At 42.2% G+C, this 17,987-nt stretch overlaps 2 protein-coding genes across 2 annotated transcripts; both read left to right on the top strand.

Moving 5' to 3' along the window:
* Positions 1-11,088, top strand: LOC107750161 (tyrosine-protein kinase Tec). The gene is given in 14 exon segments (XM_074560213.1): positions 1-196; positions 1,518-1,682; positions 1,760-1,864; positions 1,964-2,045; positions 3,404-3,532; positions 4,119-4,165; positions 7,627-7,777; positions 7,860-7,934; positions 9,515-9,686; positions 9,783-9,999; positions 10,473-10,537; positions 10,681-10,799; positions 10,878-10,991; positions 10,994-11,088. Coding segments are annotated over 14 exon segments (1,587 nt in total). The 5' UTR covers positions 1-103; the 3' UTR covers positions 11,047-11,088.
* Positions 11,089-11,122: 34 nt separating this feature from the next.
* Positions 11,123-13,739, top strand: LOC107750160 (coronin-2B-like). The gene is made up of 4 exons (XM_016565425.1): positions 11,123-11,128; positions 12,011-12,178; positions 12,247-12,436; positions 13,325-13,739. The coding sequence occupies exons 1-4, from the start codon at positions 11,123-11,125 to the stop codon at positions 13,615-13,617; spliced, it is 657 nt and encodes a 218-aa protein (XP_016420911.1). The 3' UTR covers positions 13,618-13,739.
* Positions 13,740-17,987: the final 4,248 nt, after the last annotated feature.

Here is a 17,987-nt window from a genome sequence, read left to right as displayed (position 1 = left end):
CAAAAACAACAAAACGGTGAAGAATCAGTTTTCATGGGCGCCACATATAAACATTAAAATGAATAAAAACAGACACGCGCGAATCTCTGGACTTCCTTGATTCATGTTTCCTGATGATCACACACACACACACACACACACCCTCTCACACACACACACACACCCACGTCTAGACGCGGAAAAACTGCACGCGGAGGTAAGAAATCTTTTTATGTTTATTGCTGATCGTAAAGATCTCGAGCGTCAAATTAAACATTTATTTCTCGATCTCTGCTGGAGTTTGAATGTAAAAGTGAAAGTTCAGATATGTGTGAACTGAGTTTATCTGCGGTTATTTGAGTTTCTGTTCAACAATCAGACAAAAACAAACAGACGAAGCTCGTGATTTATGTTTATTCATATTAAACCTGAAGGTTAGTCATGTTACTGCTGTCGACGAAATCATGTCATAATGTGTGATTTATTTGTTTAATGCTGATGTTATATTGAAGTGAAGTCAGTGCTCTGTAATAAAATCTGTTTATATGAATATAATCATTACATTTAGTCATGAACTCATCACAGGTGTTTTTGAAGGGTTAGGACTGAGAGTTGAGCTCTACTCAATTATGACCCTAAGAGTGAACTTTTGAGTGTTTGATCCTGACATTTGGACTGAAGTTCAAAGTGTAATGTGTGAAAGGTCTCTATATGTCCATGTGCTCTAGAGACCATCCTGAGGTTTGCATCTTTACAGCCAACATGTGTGACTCAAAGATGGTCGCTGTGGTTAAACCAAGCAAAATAAAAATAAAAAGTTCGTTTTGCAATACTAATATACATAGAGGTAATCACGCAAAGGAGGTTTCTACAATTAAAAAGAGAAAGACTTCTATCAGATGTTTGTACACAGCAGATGAAGAGATCTGTACCAGACGTACCTGTGCTATCTGGGATGTAATACAAGCATAACACATAATAAAAATCAACAGTGTCTTATGACCAGTGGCAGTCTCCACTAGAGGGCCTCGCAAACTTCCAAGCAGGATCTAATAAGCCAGAGATAATCAGCCTGAAATATAAAGCCTCATTAGAAGTGTTTTAGAAGTCAGAGTGAACAGCAGCTGGCTGTGTTTGAACCGCTCTTCACAATAAGTACAAAAGGATAGTTCACCCAAAAATGAAAGTTAGCCCATGATTTACTCACCCTCAAGCCATGGGACACTTTTTATGATGGATGTGTGCAGTTTATTTGACTATTGAATCTCAACACCCATTCACTGCCATTATAAAGCTCGGAAGAGCCAGGACGCTTTCTAACATAACTCCGATTGTGTTCGTCTGAAAGAAGAAAGCCATACACACCTCGGATGGCTCGAGGGTGAGTAAGATCTCATTGTTGCTAGTTTAAGCTGTCCAGCTGACACTTTTAGGCTTTGGGTTGTTAAAGAAGGATCTGGACTCAATCAGTGAGGTAATAATGCATTATCAAGCGGTACAGAAGATCTCAGCCGTGATTCTGTGCGTCTCTTTCTAAGGCCCATGGCAGTTCTGGGCGTTCAGAGATGAGTCTGACACCCATTCTTGAAGAAACGCTGATCAAACGTTCTCAGCAGAAGAAACGGACGTCTCCGCTCAACTATAAGGAGAGAGTGTTTGTGCTGACCAAGAGCAAGCTGACGTACTATGAGCTCCGAGCCGAGGTGAGCGAACGCAGCTGGAGACCACACGCATCAGCAGCGCTCAGCAGCGTGTTCACGTGTTCCTGCGTGTTTTACAGAAGAGGTTCAGGAAGGGTTCGGTGGATCTGCAGAGGATCAGGTGTGTGGAGATCGTGAAGAGCAGCACCACCATCATCCCCTGCCAGAACAAATATCCCTTCCAGGTCAGACGTAGTATGTACTTGCTCGTTTACAATGAAAACCCCATCAGGAATCGTGCGGGACTGAACCGGATCTCGTTGTCTATCTCTCTCTATCTCCAGGTTGTTCATGATTCCATCATGCTGTATATTTTTGCTCCCAGTAATGAGAGTCGAAGCGTTTGGGTCCAGAACCTCAAGGAAGGTCAGTGAGATTCTCATGATACACATATGTGACCCTGGAGCACTAAACCAGTCATAAGGGTCAATTTTGTGAAATTGAGATTTATACATCAGCTGGAAGCTGAATAAATAGCTTTCCATTGATGTATGGTTTGTTAGGATAGGACAATATTTGGCTGAGATACAACTATTTGAAAATCTGGAATCTGAGGGTGCAAAAAAAATCTAAATATTGAGAAAATCATCTTTAAAGTTGTTCAAATGAAGTTCTTAGCAATGCATATTACTAATCAAAAATTAAGTTTTGATATATTTACGGTAGGAAATTTACAAAATATCTTCATGGAACATGATCTTTACTTAATATCCTAATGATTTTTGGCATAAAAGAAAAATCTATAATTTTGAGCCATACAATGTATTGTTGGCTATTGCTACAAATATACCCCAGCGACTTAACACTGCTTTTGTGCTGCAGGGACACATTTCATTTAACTTCTGTTTTCTGGCTGATCACGTGACCCTGCAACCAATACTTGTTTCTTACTAATTTGGTGTGCTGATTCAAAAAAAAAAAAAAAATGCATGTTTTGCTCTTTCAAGTCACACTTTCTCACTAAATACGATGCATTTTGTAGCACTTTTGCTTTCGACAAGCATTTGTGTGGCGAAGAAGTCTTGCGATTTCATTTAATCAGCAGAAAAGCACCACAAACACACGATTCCTGTCTGAATCTGATCAAGATTACAACCCTTTGTTCAGTTCTCAGCTCACGTGCATGAACTGTTTCACACAACGACTCGCACTGATTTCTGCTTTCTCCACTCTTTCGCATATTGTAAAATAACACATTCTCAAAACGTTTGACATTTGACTGCTTTAGTTGTTTTAATAAGTGCATTAAAGCTGATAAATATATACATCATCTGAAAAATCTTCATTCTTATTTAGTTTTTTAAAAATCTGTATAGTTTTTATTGATAGTGGTTTGGATGCATATACTGTATATTACGACTCTGTGGCTCTTCACTCTTCAACAGTGTGTCAGGACTTCTCTGTGGAAGTGAGACTATTTCTTCAGTAGTTTCAGTGGTTTGGAGTGTAGAAACTGTCATGTAAATGTGAGAGCTTACTGACATACATTACATACATGCTCATAATGGCCCACATCTACACCCGACATATAACACACAACAATTCAGCTCATTTGCTAAAAGGGCCTAATATTACCTTGTTTGGTGATGCGGAGTGTTTTCTGCAAGATGCCTCACTGGGTTTTGAAGCGAGTTTAATCAGTATATCTCTGAATGGCTGGTCCTCCGGTGTGTGTGTGGGTTGGGGTCGGGTCTGATGTGTTTCTGGTGTGTTTTGTTCTGCAGAGATCAGGAATAACGTTCAGATCGCAGCTAAGTTCCACCCTCAGTTCTGGCAGGAGGGCGAGTGGCTGTGCTGCGGGCAGGTGGATAAACTCGCCCCGGGCTGCGAGGGATATAATCTGTTCGGAGACAGTAAGAGTCCTGCGATATGAACCAATTCAGCACACTTCACACTGGATCGCTAAATGAATGCAGAATCAACATAAATACTTCATATTTTAATAACAAATAATATGTTGAAAAATATATATATATATATATATATATAATTCAGCCAGTTGCCAAGGCAACATTACTCGTTTTAATTTAGTTTAACCTGATGTGCAAAAATGACTAAACATTAAAACTGAAATGAAATACTATATAAATATAAAACTACAAATATTTACATATAAAAATATAACAAAAACAAACCTAAAATGACAAAAACCCAACAAAATTAATTTCTAAATGCATGTTAATGATCTTAATGTGAACGATTCATCCATGTATGTGTTTCATTTTTACTTTTTAAAAAAAATCAGAATGTCATAAGTGGATCTTCTCTCTAGTGTCATATGCAGGATTTCTCCAATCATTTAACGTGACCAGTGAGAAGGTTTAGCGCTAACCACAGGAAGTGGCTAACAAACCTTAGTGTTGCTTCAGGAAGTTGATGTTTTAACACGTTAAACAGCCCTCAGTCAATCACAGAAATGATTATTTCTCATCCTCACAGTTTCACGCAAACCTCTTCCTCCTGTTCCTGGAGACGAGAGCAGCACGGTGAGCTTCTGTCTGTGCATCACTGCATTCACACATTGAGAGAATAGGTCGTAATTTAGATATATTTTTGAGATGGAAAAATGCAGATTTATAAATGCTAGAAACATGGCTTTCTAATGAAAGATTGCTATCAAATAGCACACCTTGAGTCCATAATCATAATAGCTCTTCCTCCAGTGAAAAAGTGTTCTGGTCACAAAAGCTGTGTGTTTGTAAAAAACAAATCTATCATTAAGACATTTTTTTACTTCAAACCTTTGCTTCCGGTTAAAATATGACTCCATAATCCATAATAACGCTTCCTGCAGTGAAACAGTCCATCTCCTGTTGTCTCTCACATCACAATCCAGCCTCATATTTGTTTAGAGCTGTTTTGGCTTGTAAACGGTGCTTGATCTTGATTTCTCTCCTGATTCAGACCAGAACACTTTTTCACTGGAGGAAGAGTTATTATGGATTATGGACTCGTATTTGAGTTAAAAACGTCTTAATGCTGGATTAGTTTCAGCTTTTGTCTTCTCCAGATGTTAACTGATGGACTGGAGTGCTGTGGATTACTTGTGGATTATTGTGATGTTTTTATCAGCTGTTTGGACTTCATGACATTATTGAAAGTAGCCCACCAGGACAAATGTAAACAAACTGAAGCCCATTAGACTCCATCTATCTATCTATCTATCTATCTATATCTGACTTTCTATCTATCTATCTATCTATCTATCTATTTATCATCTGACTATTTCTATCTATCTATCATCTGACTATTTCTATCTATCTATCATCTGACTATTTCTATCTATCTATCATCTGACTATTTCTATCTATCTATCATCTGACTATTTCTATCTATCTATCTATCTATCATCTGACTATCTATCCTAGCGACATGCTAATCATGCTAGAAACATACTAACAACATGCTAGTAAAATGCTAATCATGCTAGAAACAAGCTAGCAACATGATAGTAACTTGCTAATCATGCTAGTGACATGCTAGTAAATTGCTAATCATGCTAGAAACATACTAACAACATGCTAGTAAAATGCTAATCATGCTAGAAACATGCTAGCAACACGATAGTAAATTGCTAATCATGCTAGCAACATTCTAGCTACTTGCTAATCATGCTAGCAAAAACATGCTAGTAGCATGCTAAGCATGCTAGAAACATGCTAGTAACATGTTAATCATGTTAGAAACATGCTAGCGACATGCTAGTCACTTGCTAATCATGCTAGCAAAATACCAGTAGCATGCTAACCATGCTATGAGAGTGTGAGAGTGTGTGTGTGTGTGTGTGTGAGTGTGCGTGTGAGTGTGCGTGTGTTTGTGTGAGTGTGAGTGTGTGTGTGAGTGTGAGTGTGAGTGAGTGAGTTTGTGTGTGTGTGTGAGTGTGTGTGAGTGAGTGTGTGAGTGTGAGTGTGTGTGAGTGAGTGTGTGAGTGTGAGTGTGTGTGAGTGAGTGTGTGAGTGTGAGTGTGTGTGAGTGAGTGTGTGAGTGTGAGTGTGTGTGAGTGAGTGTGTGAGTGTGAGTGTGTGTGAGTGAGTGTGTGAGTGTGAGTGTGTGTGAGTGAGTGTGTGAGTGTGAGTGTGTGTGAGTGAGTGTGTGAGTGTGAGTGTGTGTGAGTGAGTGTGTGAGTGTGAGTGTGTGTGAGTGAGTGTGTGAGTGTGAGTGTGTGTGTGAGAGTGTGTGTGTGTGTGTGAGAGAGTGTGAGCGAGTGTGTTTGTGTGAGTGTGAGTGAGTGAGTTTGTGTGTGTGTGTGAGAGTGTGTGTGAGTGTGAGTGAGTGTGTTTGTGTGTGGAACTGTAGTAAATGTGCTGCTCAGATGAACTCAATCATGGTATTAATTTATTATTATTATTCATCATTAGGGGAATGTATCCAGTGGTCATATTTACAGTCCTGTATGGAGACACGTTTTGCATTTTGTTGGAGAACTATTTTATTTCTCCACATTTGTGAAATGATGTATTTCAGCCTCCTGTTCATCTCAGAGTGATGAGAGAAACCTGACAGAAAGTTCATGATTAGCTGAATTGATTCACAAACCATGTTGACTGGTTCTGCAGTTGATCACAAGGATGAAGCTGATCATCTGTAATGTTCTCTGTAGTGAAGAGCGCTGCAGATCCAGCCGGGATTCACTAGTTGGCACTGCAGTCCTAGAAATGCTCGTCTCAGCAGAATCCCTGTAGCACACTGACATACAGTTCTAGTGTGATTTTATCTAGGCAGACGTGTAACAATATTAAAGAGAGCAGGAGATAAGTTAGTCTTATTCTGCATTATTTTATACAGAATATTTTATTATTTACAATAAAATTATTCATGTTGGTAAAGTCAATCGATGTCCAGAAGGCAGACGTGATCGATCTGAAATCATCGAGCTGCCACACACTAAACCAGTGTCTTCTCGTTCTTCAAGCAGTATTTATTGTTCGTAACGCCTGTGAGACTGTAGATGTCTGATTCTTCTGTGCTTCTGCTTTTCCTTCCAGTTGACTGCATTTCTGTGACGTGCTGCTGCCTTAGGCTCAAAATGCTGCTTTAGAGGATAAAAATAGATGAACAACAGCCACACACACTCTCTCTCTCTCTCTCACACACACACACACACTCTCTCTCACACACACACGCACTCTCTCTCACACACGCACTCTCTCTCACACACGCACTCTCTCTCACACACGCACTCTCTCTCACACACGCACTCTCTCTCACACACGCACTCTCTCTCACACACGCACTCTCTCTCACACACGCACTCTCTCTCACACACGCACTCTCTCTCACACACGCACTCTCTCTCACACACGCACTCTCTCTCACACACGCACTCTCTCTCACACACGCACTCTCTCTCACACACGCACTCTCTCTCACACACACACGCACACTCTCTCTCTCTCTCTCACACACGCACACTCTCTCTCACACACGCACACTCTCTCTCACACACACACGCACTCTCTCTCACACACACGCACACTCTCTCTCACACACGCACTCTCTCTCACACACACACGCACTCTCTCACACACACACACTCTCTCTCTCTCTCTCTCTCTCTCTCTCTCTCTCTCTCTCTCTCTCTCTCTCTCTCTCTCTCTCTCTCTCTCTCTCTCTCTCTCTCTCTCTCTCTCTCTCTCTCTCTCTCTCTCTCTCTCTCTCTCTCTCTCTCTCTCTCTCTCTCTCTCTCTCTCTCTCTCTCTCTCTCTCTCTCTCTCTCTCTCTCTCTCTCTCTCTCTCTCTCTCTCTCTCTCTCTCTCTCTCTCTCTCTCTCTCTCTCTCTCTCTCTCTCTCTCTCTCTCTCTCTCTCTCTCTCTCTCTCTCTCTCTCTCTCTCTCTCTCTCTCTCTCTCTCTCTCTCTCTCTCTCTCTCTCTCTCTCTCTCTCTCTCTCTCTCTCTCTCTCTCTCACACACACACACACACATGATGTGGTGCTGATGGTGTGTGTTAAATGTACTGGTTTTCAGGGACGGAGCAGCTACAGTCAGACATTACCAGATTAAAGAAACAAACGGCTCACCAAAACAGTTTTACCTGGCAGAGAAATACATCTTCAACAGCATTCCTGAACTTATAGAGTACCACAAACACAACGCCGCAGGTACAACACACACACTGCCTACAGTTACAGCAAAGCAGACATGTTTTTGTGTAAATGTGTAATAGTGTGTGTGTGTGTGTAGGTCTTGTTTCCAGGCTCCGTCATCCTGTCGGCGATCAGACGAGAGAAGCTCCTAAAACAGCAGGATTCAGCTACGGTAACACAGTCACACACTACACGCTGGAATACACATCATCAACATCAATCTTAAAACACACTCTTATGGACTTTGAACATGATTACAGAGAGAAACTGAACATCACACAATATATGTCAGCTCAAAATATCAGACATGTTTGATCTGCTCTGACTGGATGGAATCTCAGTCTGAAGATAAAATAATCAGTCACGTTCAGATCCGCCTCCATTTCTGAGTGCCACGCCCACATCTCAACATCCAATCAGCAACTGATGCACACAATCAAGACCCGCCCTACATTTTTTCTTCTTTTTTTGATGATGCGTTTCACTCACATTTCACAATATAGACATCACACTCCGACGATTTCCTGAGAAATGTGTCAGATCCGACAAACCAATCTGTACAGGTCAAACGTCATGGTGTGTATTCCAGCTTTAACACACTGAACACACACTGACACTGAGTTTCCCAGAGTTTATGGAAAGCTAATCATATTAAATCATAAAAGTAGTAAATTAAAATCATTTAATTGAAAAAGAAAAAAAATCTTCTTTTATTGCCTCTTTTATCGCTCTTAAAGTCCATGTACAGCAATATTACATGTGTGTTCTGAGTTTGTCACACCCAGCCAAATTTGAGTGATTCAAAACGCCAAATAAATAAAATAAGGTATCAAAATCTTGAAAAGGTAAGCAGTATTCTCTGCTCTCAAATGCTGGGGGCGTGTCCTCTGTCAGCACTGAAACCACGCCCACTCGCGGGAAAGCTGCCGCCTCTCTCAACTGTCACATTTCAATAAGGAGACCGAGCTGTTTTGTAAATTATGTGGTTACGTGGCGAAGGCATAGCTAGCTAGCAAACTGTAGGCTGTAGTAAGTAACGGTAATGACAGTAACTGGCGATGGAGCGGGTGAAGCACTGATGCTTATGCGCTCGAGTTATTAGCATGTTAGGGGCGGGGCCGTGCTCAGAGGCTCCAGTGCGTCATCAAGACGTGATTTAAGCCCCGCCCAAAAAATCCTATGGTGCTGCTCACATGGCAAAAAAAAAATTAAGTACCGTAATTTCAATTAAATGATTGTGCTATATTTTAATTTGATAATGTTTTTTATTTATTATTCTCTATTTTTAGGGCATTTTATGATACTAAATTATATTTATGGAATAGTTATGATCCAATTATTACCTGTTAAAAGTTTTTTCAAAACATGTTCTACTCTAAAATTGTCAGAAAATCAAAGCCATAAATCTAAACGAGTTGTGTTCCAAATTTGAAGTTGATATCGGAAAAAAATGAGCTTTCAGTCAGACTTTGTTTGGCTGCCGTACCAAACGTTTCCACCAGGTGAAATCTGTTTCCACTCGGTCATTTTTCACCATGAACAGTACAAGTGTGACTATTTATTTCAGGACCTAAAATAATATTTATGATCATTAACTGACATCAGAGAACCGTAAACATGTCAGTGTGTTGATAAATTATTGAAGCTTGACGTTTCAGGGAAAGGGGTTTGGCTGTCAAAGCCGTTTGTGAGCATGATGATGGTGTGACGAGTGAAGAAACCGTGTGTGTGTGTGTGTGTGTGTGTGCGCAGATAAATGGGAGATCAACCCATCGGAGCTGACCTTCATGAAGGAGCTGGGCAGTGGTCAGTTTGGAGTGGTGCGGCTGGGCAAATGGAGAGCGCAGCATAAAGTGGCCATTAAAACCATCAGGCAAGGAGCCATGAGTGAAGATGATTTCATAGAGGAAGCCAAGATCATGATGTAGGCATCTCACACACACACACACACACACACACACACACACACACGTAGGTCAGATGTCAGCAGATGTTCCTCACATCTGTGCTGTGCTCTCAGGAACCTGTCTCACCGTAACCTGGTGCAGCTGTACGGTGTTTGCACGCAGCAGAAGCCCATTTACCTGGTGACGGAGTTCATGGAGCTGGGCTGCCTGCTCAACTACCTGCGTCAGCGCAGAGGAACACTGGGATCACAGGACCTGCTGGGAATTTGCCACGACGTCAGCCAGGGCATGCAGCATCTGGAGCAGAACGGCTTCATCCACAGAGACCTGGTCAGAAAACACACACACACACACACACACACACACACGCGCACACACACACTCACTCACTCACACACACACACACTCACTCACTCACACACACACTCACTCACACACACACACACACACACAAACTCATTCACTCACTCACACACACACAGACTCACTCTCTCTCACACACACACACACTTATATATACACACACACACACACACACACACTCACTCACACACACACACAGACTCACTCTCACACACACACACTCACTCTCACACACACACTAAACCAAACGAAGCTGTCAGTGTCTATTTAAAACAGCTGTTTTCTATGTGAATATCTGTTAGTATGTAACTTATTTCTGTGATCAAGCTGTATTTTCAGCATCATTACTCCAGTCTTCAGTGTCACATGATCTTCAGAAATCATTCTAATATGCTGATTTGCTGCTCTTGGATGATTTCCGCTGCTCTGGTGTTTCTCAGGCGGCCAGAAACTGCCTGGTCAACAGCTCGCTGGTGGTGAAGGTCTCAGACTTCGGGATGACCAGGTATCTGAACGTCTGCTTTATAACTCGCGTCTGTCATACTTGTTTTCCACTGAGAATCGGGTTGAAAGAACTATTCAAATAAACGGTAGGGCCTCATTAGGATCAGAACAGCTCAAAACAGCAGCGTCTGTGTTGTCCTGCAGGTACGTTCTGGACGATCAGTACTGGAGTTCCTCCGGAGCCAAGTTCCCCGTCAAGTGGTCCGCGCCGGAAGTCTTCAACTTCTGCAAATACAGCAGCAAATCTGACGTCTGGTCGTTCGGTGTGTAGATCAGCTTGTGACGCTGAATGAGCGCACCGATGATGATGAAGATGATGATGATGGTGCTGTGCTCCTCAGGTGTGCTGATGTGGGAGGTGTTCACGGAGGGGAAGATGCCGTTCGAACACAATCAGAACCACGAGGTGGTGATGATGGTCACTCAGGGACACCGGCTCTACCGGCCCCAGAAAGCGGCTCCGCACATCTACAGCGTCATGAAGACGTGCTGGATGGAGGTAACGGCTGAGTCCTTCACAGCCTCGCTCACATTAGGCACACTCTCCTGATGATCCGTTCACACTCGCTTGTGATTCAAATGATTCATGAAAGTAAAGAGAAAGGAAAACTTGAAATCGCATCATATGACCTCTTTAAAAGTTTCGTGTTCTTGTAGACAAACTGTCGACACTGCATTGGATAACACGGTTCACCAGAATAATGAGTCAAATGTGAAAATGCTTTTAATTTCTTAAAATCAGTCGTGTAGATGACTCTATATTATTCTGAGTACCAGTAATATTTGGTTTGCAAGCTTGACTCATTTATAGTTATGCAAATGGTCAGTTAGTTTTATTTGCATTTATGTAACTTACTGGAGCCTGAGAAAATCTAACCGGTTCCTGTGCACATGGGCGGGGTTATGCTAACATATATATATATATATATATATATATACACACACAGACACACACACACACACACAGACACACACACACACACGGCAGCTCTGTTCCCTAGTGAGTCGACTATGTAGACTGCTCTGCACTCCTTACTCTATGATAGCTTGTTTTGGCCAGATTCAAAGCGCTGCACTCACTCTTTATGCTGAAGGCAATCCCACAATGCTTTGCGACATACCAAGTCAAGTCAAATGTATCTATATTGTGCTTTTCACACTACACAGAAAGTCATAATGTCTGTTGTGCCAGACAGCCCAACTGCTACTCAAACAAGTCCAATCGTGTTCCAGGGGTGCAGGGGATTTAGTTTTAACCCGCAGGACTGAAAAACAGCCTGAATCAACCCTGAAAAACAACAGTATAAAAAACTCAGTTTTAGTGTTAGCCGGAGAATAAGCCGTTGTGAGAATGCAGGATTCAGCGGGCAGACAGATGCACTGATGCGGTGGATATGGATCATGTTTCTGACACGCTTGTTTGTGTAGAGCGCGTGAAATCATCAGTGTGTGTGTGTGTGTGTGTGTGTTGTAGGTGCTGGTGTGGCGTCTGAACTCGGCTGAGGTGCCGGTGTGTGTGATAAACACACACTCTGAGCTGGTGCTGTGTTTGAGTTTTAATGCGGATGGAAGTCTGTTGGCCACGGCCTGCAAAGACAAGAAGATCCGAATCATCGAGCCACGGACTGGGCGGGTCCTGCAGGTGTGTGTGTGTGTGTGTGTGTGGTTATGAACTCTAATGATAAAGGCCTGAGCTTCATCTGTGCGCAGGAGTCTCGCTGTCGCTCTCATAAAGTGTCCAGGATCTTGTTCCTGTGGGATCTGAAGATGCTGGTGTCCACAGGAAGCTCCTGCTGGAACCAGAGACAGTTTGTCCTGTGGGATGTGGTAACTTACCCCCTGACCGCAGCCAATGAGCCGGCCATGACCGCAGACGAGTGGCTGATGGGACAGAATAAAGGTGAGTCAAACTGGACTCAGATAAATGACTGAGAGCCCAAACAGCCAATCAAATCGCTGTGCTCAGAAGCCTTCTTTCTGTCCGTGAAACTTTACTGATCTGTCAGATACAAACCTCCTTTTTTTGGCAAATTCCCTTACTTATAGTAAAAACGTGTTGTTACGGCACATGTCATTTGGATACTAAGCATCCAGAGAGCCAGATAATACAGTTCTGTTTGTTTGGTTCCTAAAATCAGCATGCAATCTCGAAAAACACAAGCTGTCGTTCTCTACGACATTGACCTTCGTCCTTGTTACACTTCTGTGATGTTTTCAACGATAAATACAAAGACTTTGCGTTTGAGCGGTTCTCATTGACCCTCGATCTAATTTGGGCAAATACATGAAGTTTTATATGGCAGAATTCTTCATCAGCATAAAATTAGAGGAGGATATCTGGTTCATTTCTACAGTCTGTTGATTATTGATTATGTGTGGATTATTTGGTCTTATTTAGAAAAACAGCAGCATGCTGAATGCACTGCAGCCAAAGTTATCTTTATTTTAAGACTAAAAGCACATTATTTACACCCATTTGTGTCTTCAAAGCATTCGATTTCCGCTTGTAATTTCACTATTTTCTCACATTCTACCGTGTTTCAGCATCACCAGATACACAAGCTCGTGCGTTCTGATTTTTTGTGTGGTGATAAACTATGAGATTTTGTGTGATGGACACAGACAGAGTACCTGCCCATGAAACGTGGTTAAGTTCGTTCTGTCATCATTTACTCACTCATTCCAAAGTACAAACAGAAATGTTATAAAACCCTGATTTAAATCTATTCATCATGTAAAGCAGTCTGGCCTCTCCAGAAGACTTGGATCATATGTTTCTTCACTGTAGGGCCGCTGCTGATGTCTCTGAGACCTGCAGCCAAAGCGCTCCACACCTGCCCGACTGAATCAGAGGCACCAGCCAATCAGGACGCAGAACCGGCCCCTGACATCATCGCTGACCTGCGGGACTGGACCGAGGACGACACGCAAAGCCACGACTGGACCTCGTCACGCTTCAGTCCGAGCCGCAGCGAAGCCTCCGCGCTCGTCTCAGTCAGGTGCTTGCTCAGGGGTCAGAGGTCGTGCCGCTCTGCGTGTGACCAGCAGGAGGAGAATCCTGCAGCTGGAGCGTGCTTCTGACCACAGCCAATCACCGAGGAGAACATTATGTTGAGAGGGAGCACGTGTGTGTGTGTGTGTGTGTGTGTGTGTGTGTGTGTGTGTGTGTAAATATGACTCATTTTGATTTATGGAGTTCAATGGTATTTGGTTTCCAGACGTGTATTTTTGGGCTGAATTTCTCTTCTTTCACAACAAGAACAACGATTATAACCAAACAGTTTAAATAATCTTGGAGAGAGCGCGTGTGTGTGTGTGTGTGTGTGTGTGTGTGTGTGTGTGTGTGTGTAAATATGACTCATTTTGATTTATGGAGTTCAATGGTATTTGGTTTCCAGACGTGTATTTTTGGGCTGAATTTCTCTTCTTTCACAACAAGAACAACGATTATAACCAAACAGTTTAAATAATCGCTCTAACTCTGAGAACAGTGAAGTCCACAGCTGTGACGATAACGACAGACGGACGATATCGCTGGTGTGGAAGCTAATATAGTTCATTTAAAAAAGTTACACAGAGGTCCTTGGAAGGACAAAAATGTCTGTGTCTAAAAATGCTCATAAAAATATTATATATATTAATATATTTTTTCCGTTTTCACTGACGATTTTCTTTTTTTTTTACCAACATTGCTCCTGATCACTACCAAAAATGCATTCATTTTCAGGATTTTAACCTTTCTAATGTTTGTTTACATAATTCCAATGTTGTTTTTAATGAAAAAAACAATTATTTTCCATATAATAAATGCTAAGCAGAATTGATTTTGGATTATTGCACTCTTAGATTTGTCAATGATCGGCAACAACATTCATTTTGATGCATTGTTATTTTTTGTGCAGTGCCAGATTTAAAAAATCAACAGAATGAAAGCTTATTAGCAACGAATGCATGATTTGATGCTTAAATGGCGCTGGGATTAAATCTTATTATTTTTATTGGGTTTCAGTCGGATATTTTTTGTCCTGAAGGTCCTGAATGTCTATTTTTTTGTATCTTGTGTAAAATAGATTTATGAACGGAAATGAGGGTGAAATATTAACATTCCAATTAAAATACAAAATAATACAATTTAAAAATAAAATAAAAACAAAAAAGGATGTACGCTTAGAAATAAGCAAGAACCCTTTATCTTTGAAAAGTGTATTAAAGGACTCTTAAAGTGATTGGGTCTGTGCTTCAGCACACTGGAGCTGGGTTATAGCTCGTTCACAAACAGCAGAAGGATTTCGACTGGCTTAATTTCATCGCATCAAAAGATAGAAAATAGAATCGCAATAGAATTTCTCTGAACATGCTAACTGTTCTGTCTCGCAATGCGTGAGGCCTTTGTTGTGTGGAAGACTAGCGGAGAACCAAAGCCGTCAGCTGCAGTGCGTTCTGGGTAGTGTCTTTGATATGACCTCTCCTGCTGTCTGGTTTAAAGGTGGCAGTGCCAATCAAAGCTTGACCTTTGACCTTGATACCCTGAGGAGGACCGTAAACTCTACTGGACCGACCGTCATCATCATCAGCGTCCGTCCAGAGGTACGACTCGTCTCTGTCGCTCAGATTAGCTCCATGCAGTGGTTTCCCATGAGCCTTTGCGGTGTCAAAACTGGTTCTGAGGAAATCTGTACTGTTCTGGGAACTTCCTGTTGCTTTTTAAAGCATCTCAGAGGTTTGTCACAGTATAAGACATCAGTGCGTGAGTGTGTGTGTGTGTGTGTGTGTGTGTCTGAGTATGTGTGTCTGAGTGTGTGTGTGTGTGTGTGAGAGAGAGAGAGAGAGAGAGAGAGAGTGTGTGTGTGTGTGTGTGTGTGTGTATGTGTGTGTGTGTGAGAGAGAGAGAGAGAGAGAGAGAGAGTGTGTGTGTGTGTGTGTGTGAGAGAGAGAGAGTGTGTGTATGTGTGTGTGTGTGTGTGTATGTGTGTGTGTGTGAGAGAGAGAGAGAGAGAGAGAGAGAGTGTGTGTGTGTGTGTGTGTGAGAGAGAGAGAGTGTGTGTATGTGTGTGTGTGTGTGTGTATGTGTGTGTGTGTGAGAGAGAGAGAGAGAGAGAGAGAGAGTGTGTGTGTGTGTGTGTGTGAGAGAGAGAGAGTGTGTGTATGTGTGTGTGTGTGTGTGTATGTGTGTGTGTGTGAGAGAGAGAGAGAGAGAGAGAGAGAGTGTGTGTGTGTGTGTGTGTGAGAGAGAGAGAGTGTGTGTATGTGTGTGTGTGTGTGTGTATGTGTGTGTGTGTGAGAGAGAGAGAGAGAGAGAGAGAGAGTGTGTGTGTGTGTGTGTGTGAGAGAGAGAGAGTGTGTGTATGTGTGTGTGTGTGTGTGTATGTGTGTGTGTGTGAGAGAGAGAGAGAGAGAGAGAGAGAGTGTGTGTGTGTGTGTGTGTGAGAGAGAGAGAGTGTGTGTATGTGTGTGTGTGTGTGTGTATGTGTGTGTGTGTGAGAGAGAGAGAGAGAGAGAGAGAGAGTGTGTGTGTGTGTGTGTGTGAGAGAGAGAGAGTGTGTGTATGTGTGTGTGTGTGTGTGTATGTGTGTGTGTGTGAGAGAGAGAGAGAGAGAGAGAGAGAGTGTGTGTGTGTGTGTGTGTGAGAGAGAGAGAGTGTGTGTATGTGTGTGTGTGTGTGTGTATGTGTGTGTGTGTGAGAGAGAGAGAGAGAGAGAGAGAGAGTGTGTGTGTGTGTGTGTGTGAGAGAGAGAGAGTGTGTGTATGTGTGTGTGTGTGTGTGTATGTGTGTGTGTGTGAGAGAGAGAGAGAGAGAGAGAGAGAGTGTGTGTGTGTGTGTGTGTGAGAGAGAGAGAGTGTGTGTATGTGTGTGTGTGTGTGTGTATGTGTGTGTGTGTGAGAGAGAGAGAGAGAGAGAGAGAGAGTGTGTGTGTGTGTGTGTGTGAGAGAGAGAGAGTGTGTGTATGTGTGTGTGTGTGTGTGTATGTGTGTGTGTGTGAGAGAGAGAGAGAGAGAGAGAGAGAGTGTGTGTGTGTGTGTGTGTGAGAGAGAGAGAGTGTGTGTATGTGTGTGTGTGTGTGTGTATGTGTGTGTGTGTGAGAGAGAGAGAGAGAGAGAGAGAGAGTGTGTGTGTGTGTGTGTGTGAGAGAGAGAGAGTGTGTGTATGTGTGTGTGTGTGTGTGTATGTGTGTGTGTGTGAGAGAGAGAGAGAGAGAGAGAGAGAGTGTGTGTGTGTGTGTGTGTGAGAGAGAGAGAGTGTGTGTATGTGTGTGTGTGTGTGTGTATGTGTGTGTGTGTGAGAGAGAGAGAGAGAGAGAGAGAGAGTGTGTGTGTGTGTGTGTGTGAGAGAGAGAGAGTGTGTGTATGTGTGTGTGTGTGTGTGTATGTGTGTGTGTGTGTGAGAGAGAGAGAGAGTGTGTGAGTGACTGTGTGTGGTTTCTCGTTCGTTTTCATAGCTGCCCACAGCTTCTTTCCTGTGGTGACGTATTTCCTATTGAAACAGGAAGTTGGGACACATCAAAGTGCTAGTCCTGCTAAAGGTCATGTGATTCTCATATAGAAGCATCGCTCTTGTGCTTGAACCAGCCAAATGTTCATTCATGTGTGCAGAGAAAACAAGTTTCACCCCAAAATCAAAAGACAAAAACAAATCAATCATATTTAGCATGACGAAACGGAAGCCAGGTTTCAGATTTGCTGCACATTTGAACATCTATAATTCTCATTAGTCTCATTAATGTATAAATACTACAAATAATACACAAAACAGTATAAAATACTATTGTGTTGTATAAATACTAAATAATAGATCATTGTTTTTGTCATGCTACTGTAATGAGAATTTGAACCGATTGTGTTTTAGGACAATACTAATGTCACAACGCAAAATATAAAAACAAAATTATAGAAAATATAATTTCTGTGTTGCTTGTGATTGTGGGGTGGAATATGAATACAGCTGGTCATAAGTTTACACCCCCTTTACTGAATCAGAGGGATCCTTCTTAATACTGTGTGTCGTTACCATGATGATCAATGACTGGTTTCGTATTTTGTGATAGTTGTGCATGAGTCCTTGAGCGGTTCAAAAGTTTTCACCCCCGGCTCTCAATGCCTCGTGCTTCCTTCTGCAGCATCACAGAATGTTTGCAGCTTTATAATAGATGTGCTTTCGTCCCTCGTTCGTTCTCAGCTTGAACAGCTGGATCTCAGAATCATAGTCACTGCTGGGATAAGCTCAAATGTGCAGGATTTTTCTGGAGAACAGTGGACATGATCAGAACAAGAGGCTCATGAACAACCATCACTAAACATTCAGACAGGTAACCAGTATTCATATTCAAGGCTATGTAAACTTCTGAATGGGGTCATTTGTGTAAATATAGCGCCACCTTGTGGCTGATTTGATCATTTCATCTCCTATTTGGAATGCAATAACGAGAAATGGAAAAACGGCTCGTTTATTCGTT

Source organism: Sinocyclocheilus rhinocerous, unplaced genomic scaffold, assembly GCF_001515625.1.
Source record: "Sinocyclocheilus rhinocerous isolate Xijiao unplaced genomic scaffold, SAMN03320098_v1.1 scaffold2167, whole genome shotgun sequence".
Classification (NCBI taxonomy): domain Eukaryota; kingdom Metazoa; phylum Chordata; class Actinopteri; order Cypriniformes; family Cyprinidae; genus Sinocyclocheilus; species Sinocyclocheilus rhinocerous.
Note: the sequence above shows the minus strand (reverse complement) of the source record. Positions and strands in the feature narration are given on the sequence as shown.

Excerpts from the sequence above, each read along its gene's own strand:
- LOC107750160 (XM_016565425.1), top strand. Across the intron at positions 12,179-12,246 it reads GGACTGGGCGGGTCCTGCAG|GAGTCTCGCTGTCGCTCTCA; the intron begins GTGTGTGTGTGT and ends ATCTGTGCGCAG. Across the intron at positions 12,437-13,324 it reads GCTGATGGGACAGAATAAAG|GGCCGCTGCTGATGTCTCTG; the intron begins GTGAGTCAAACT and ends TCTTCACTGTAG.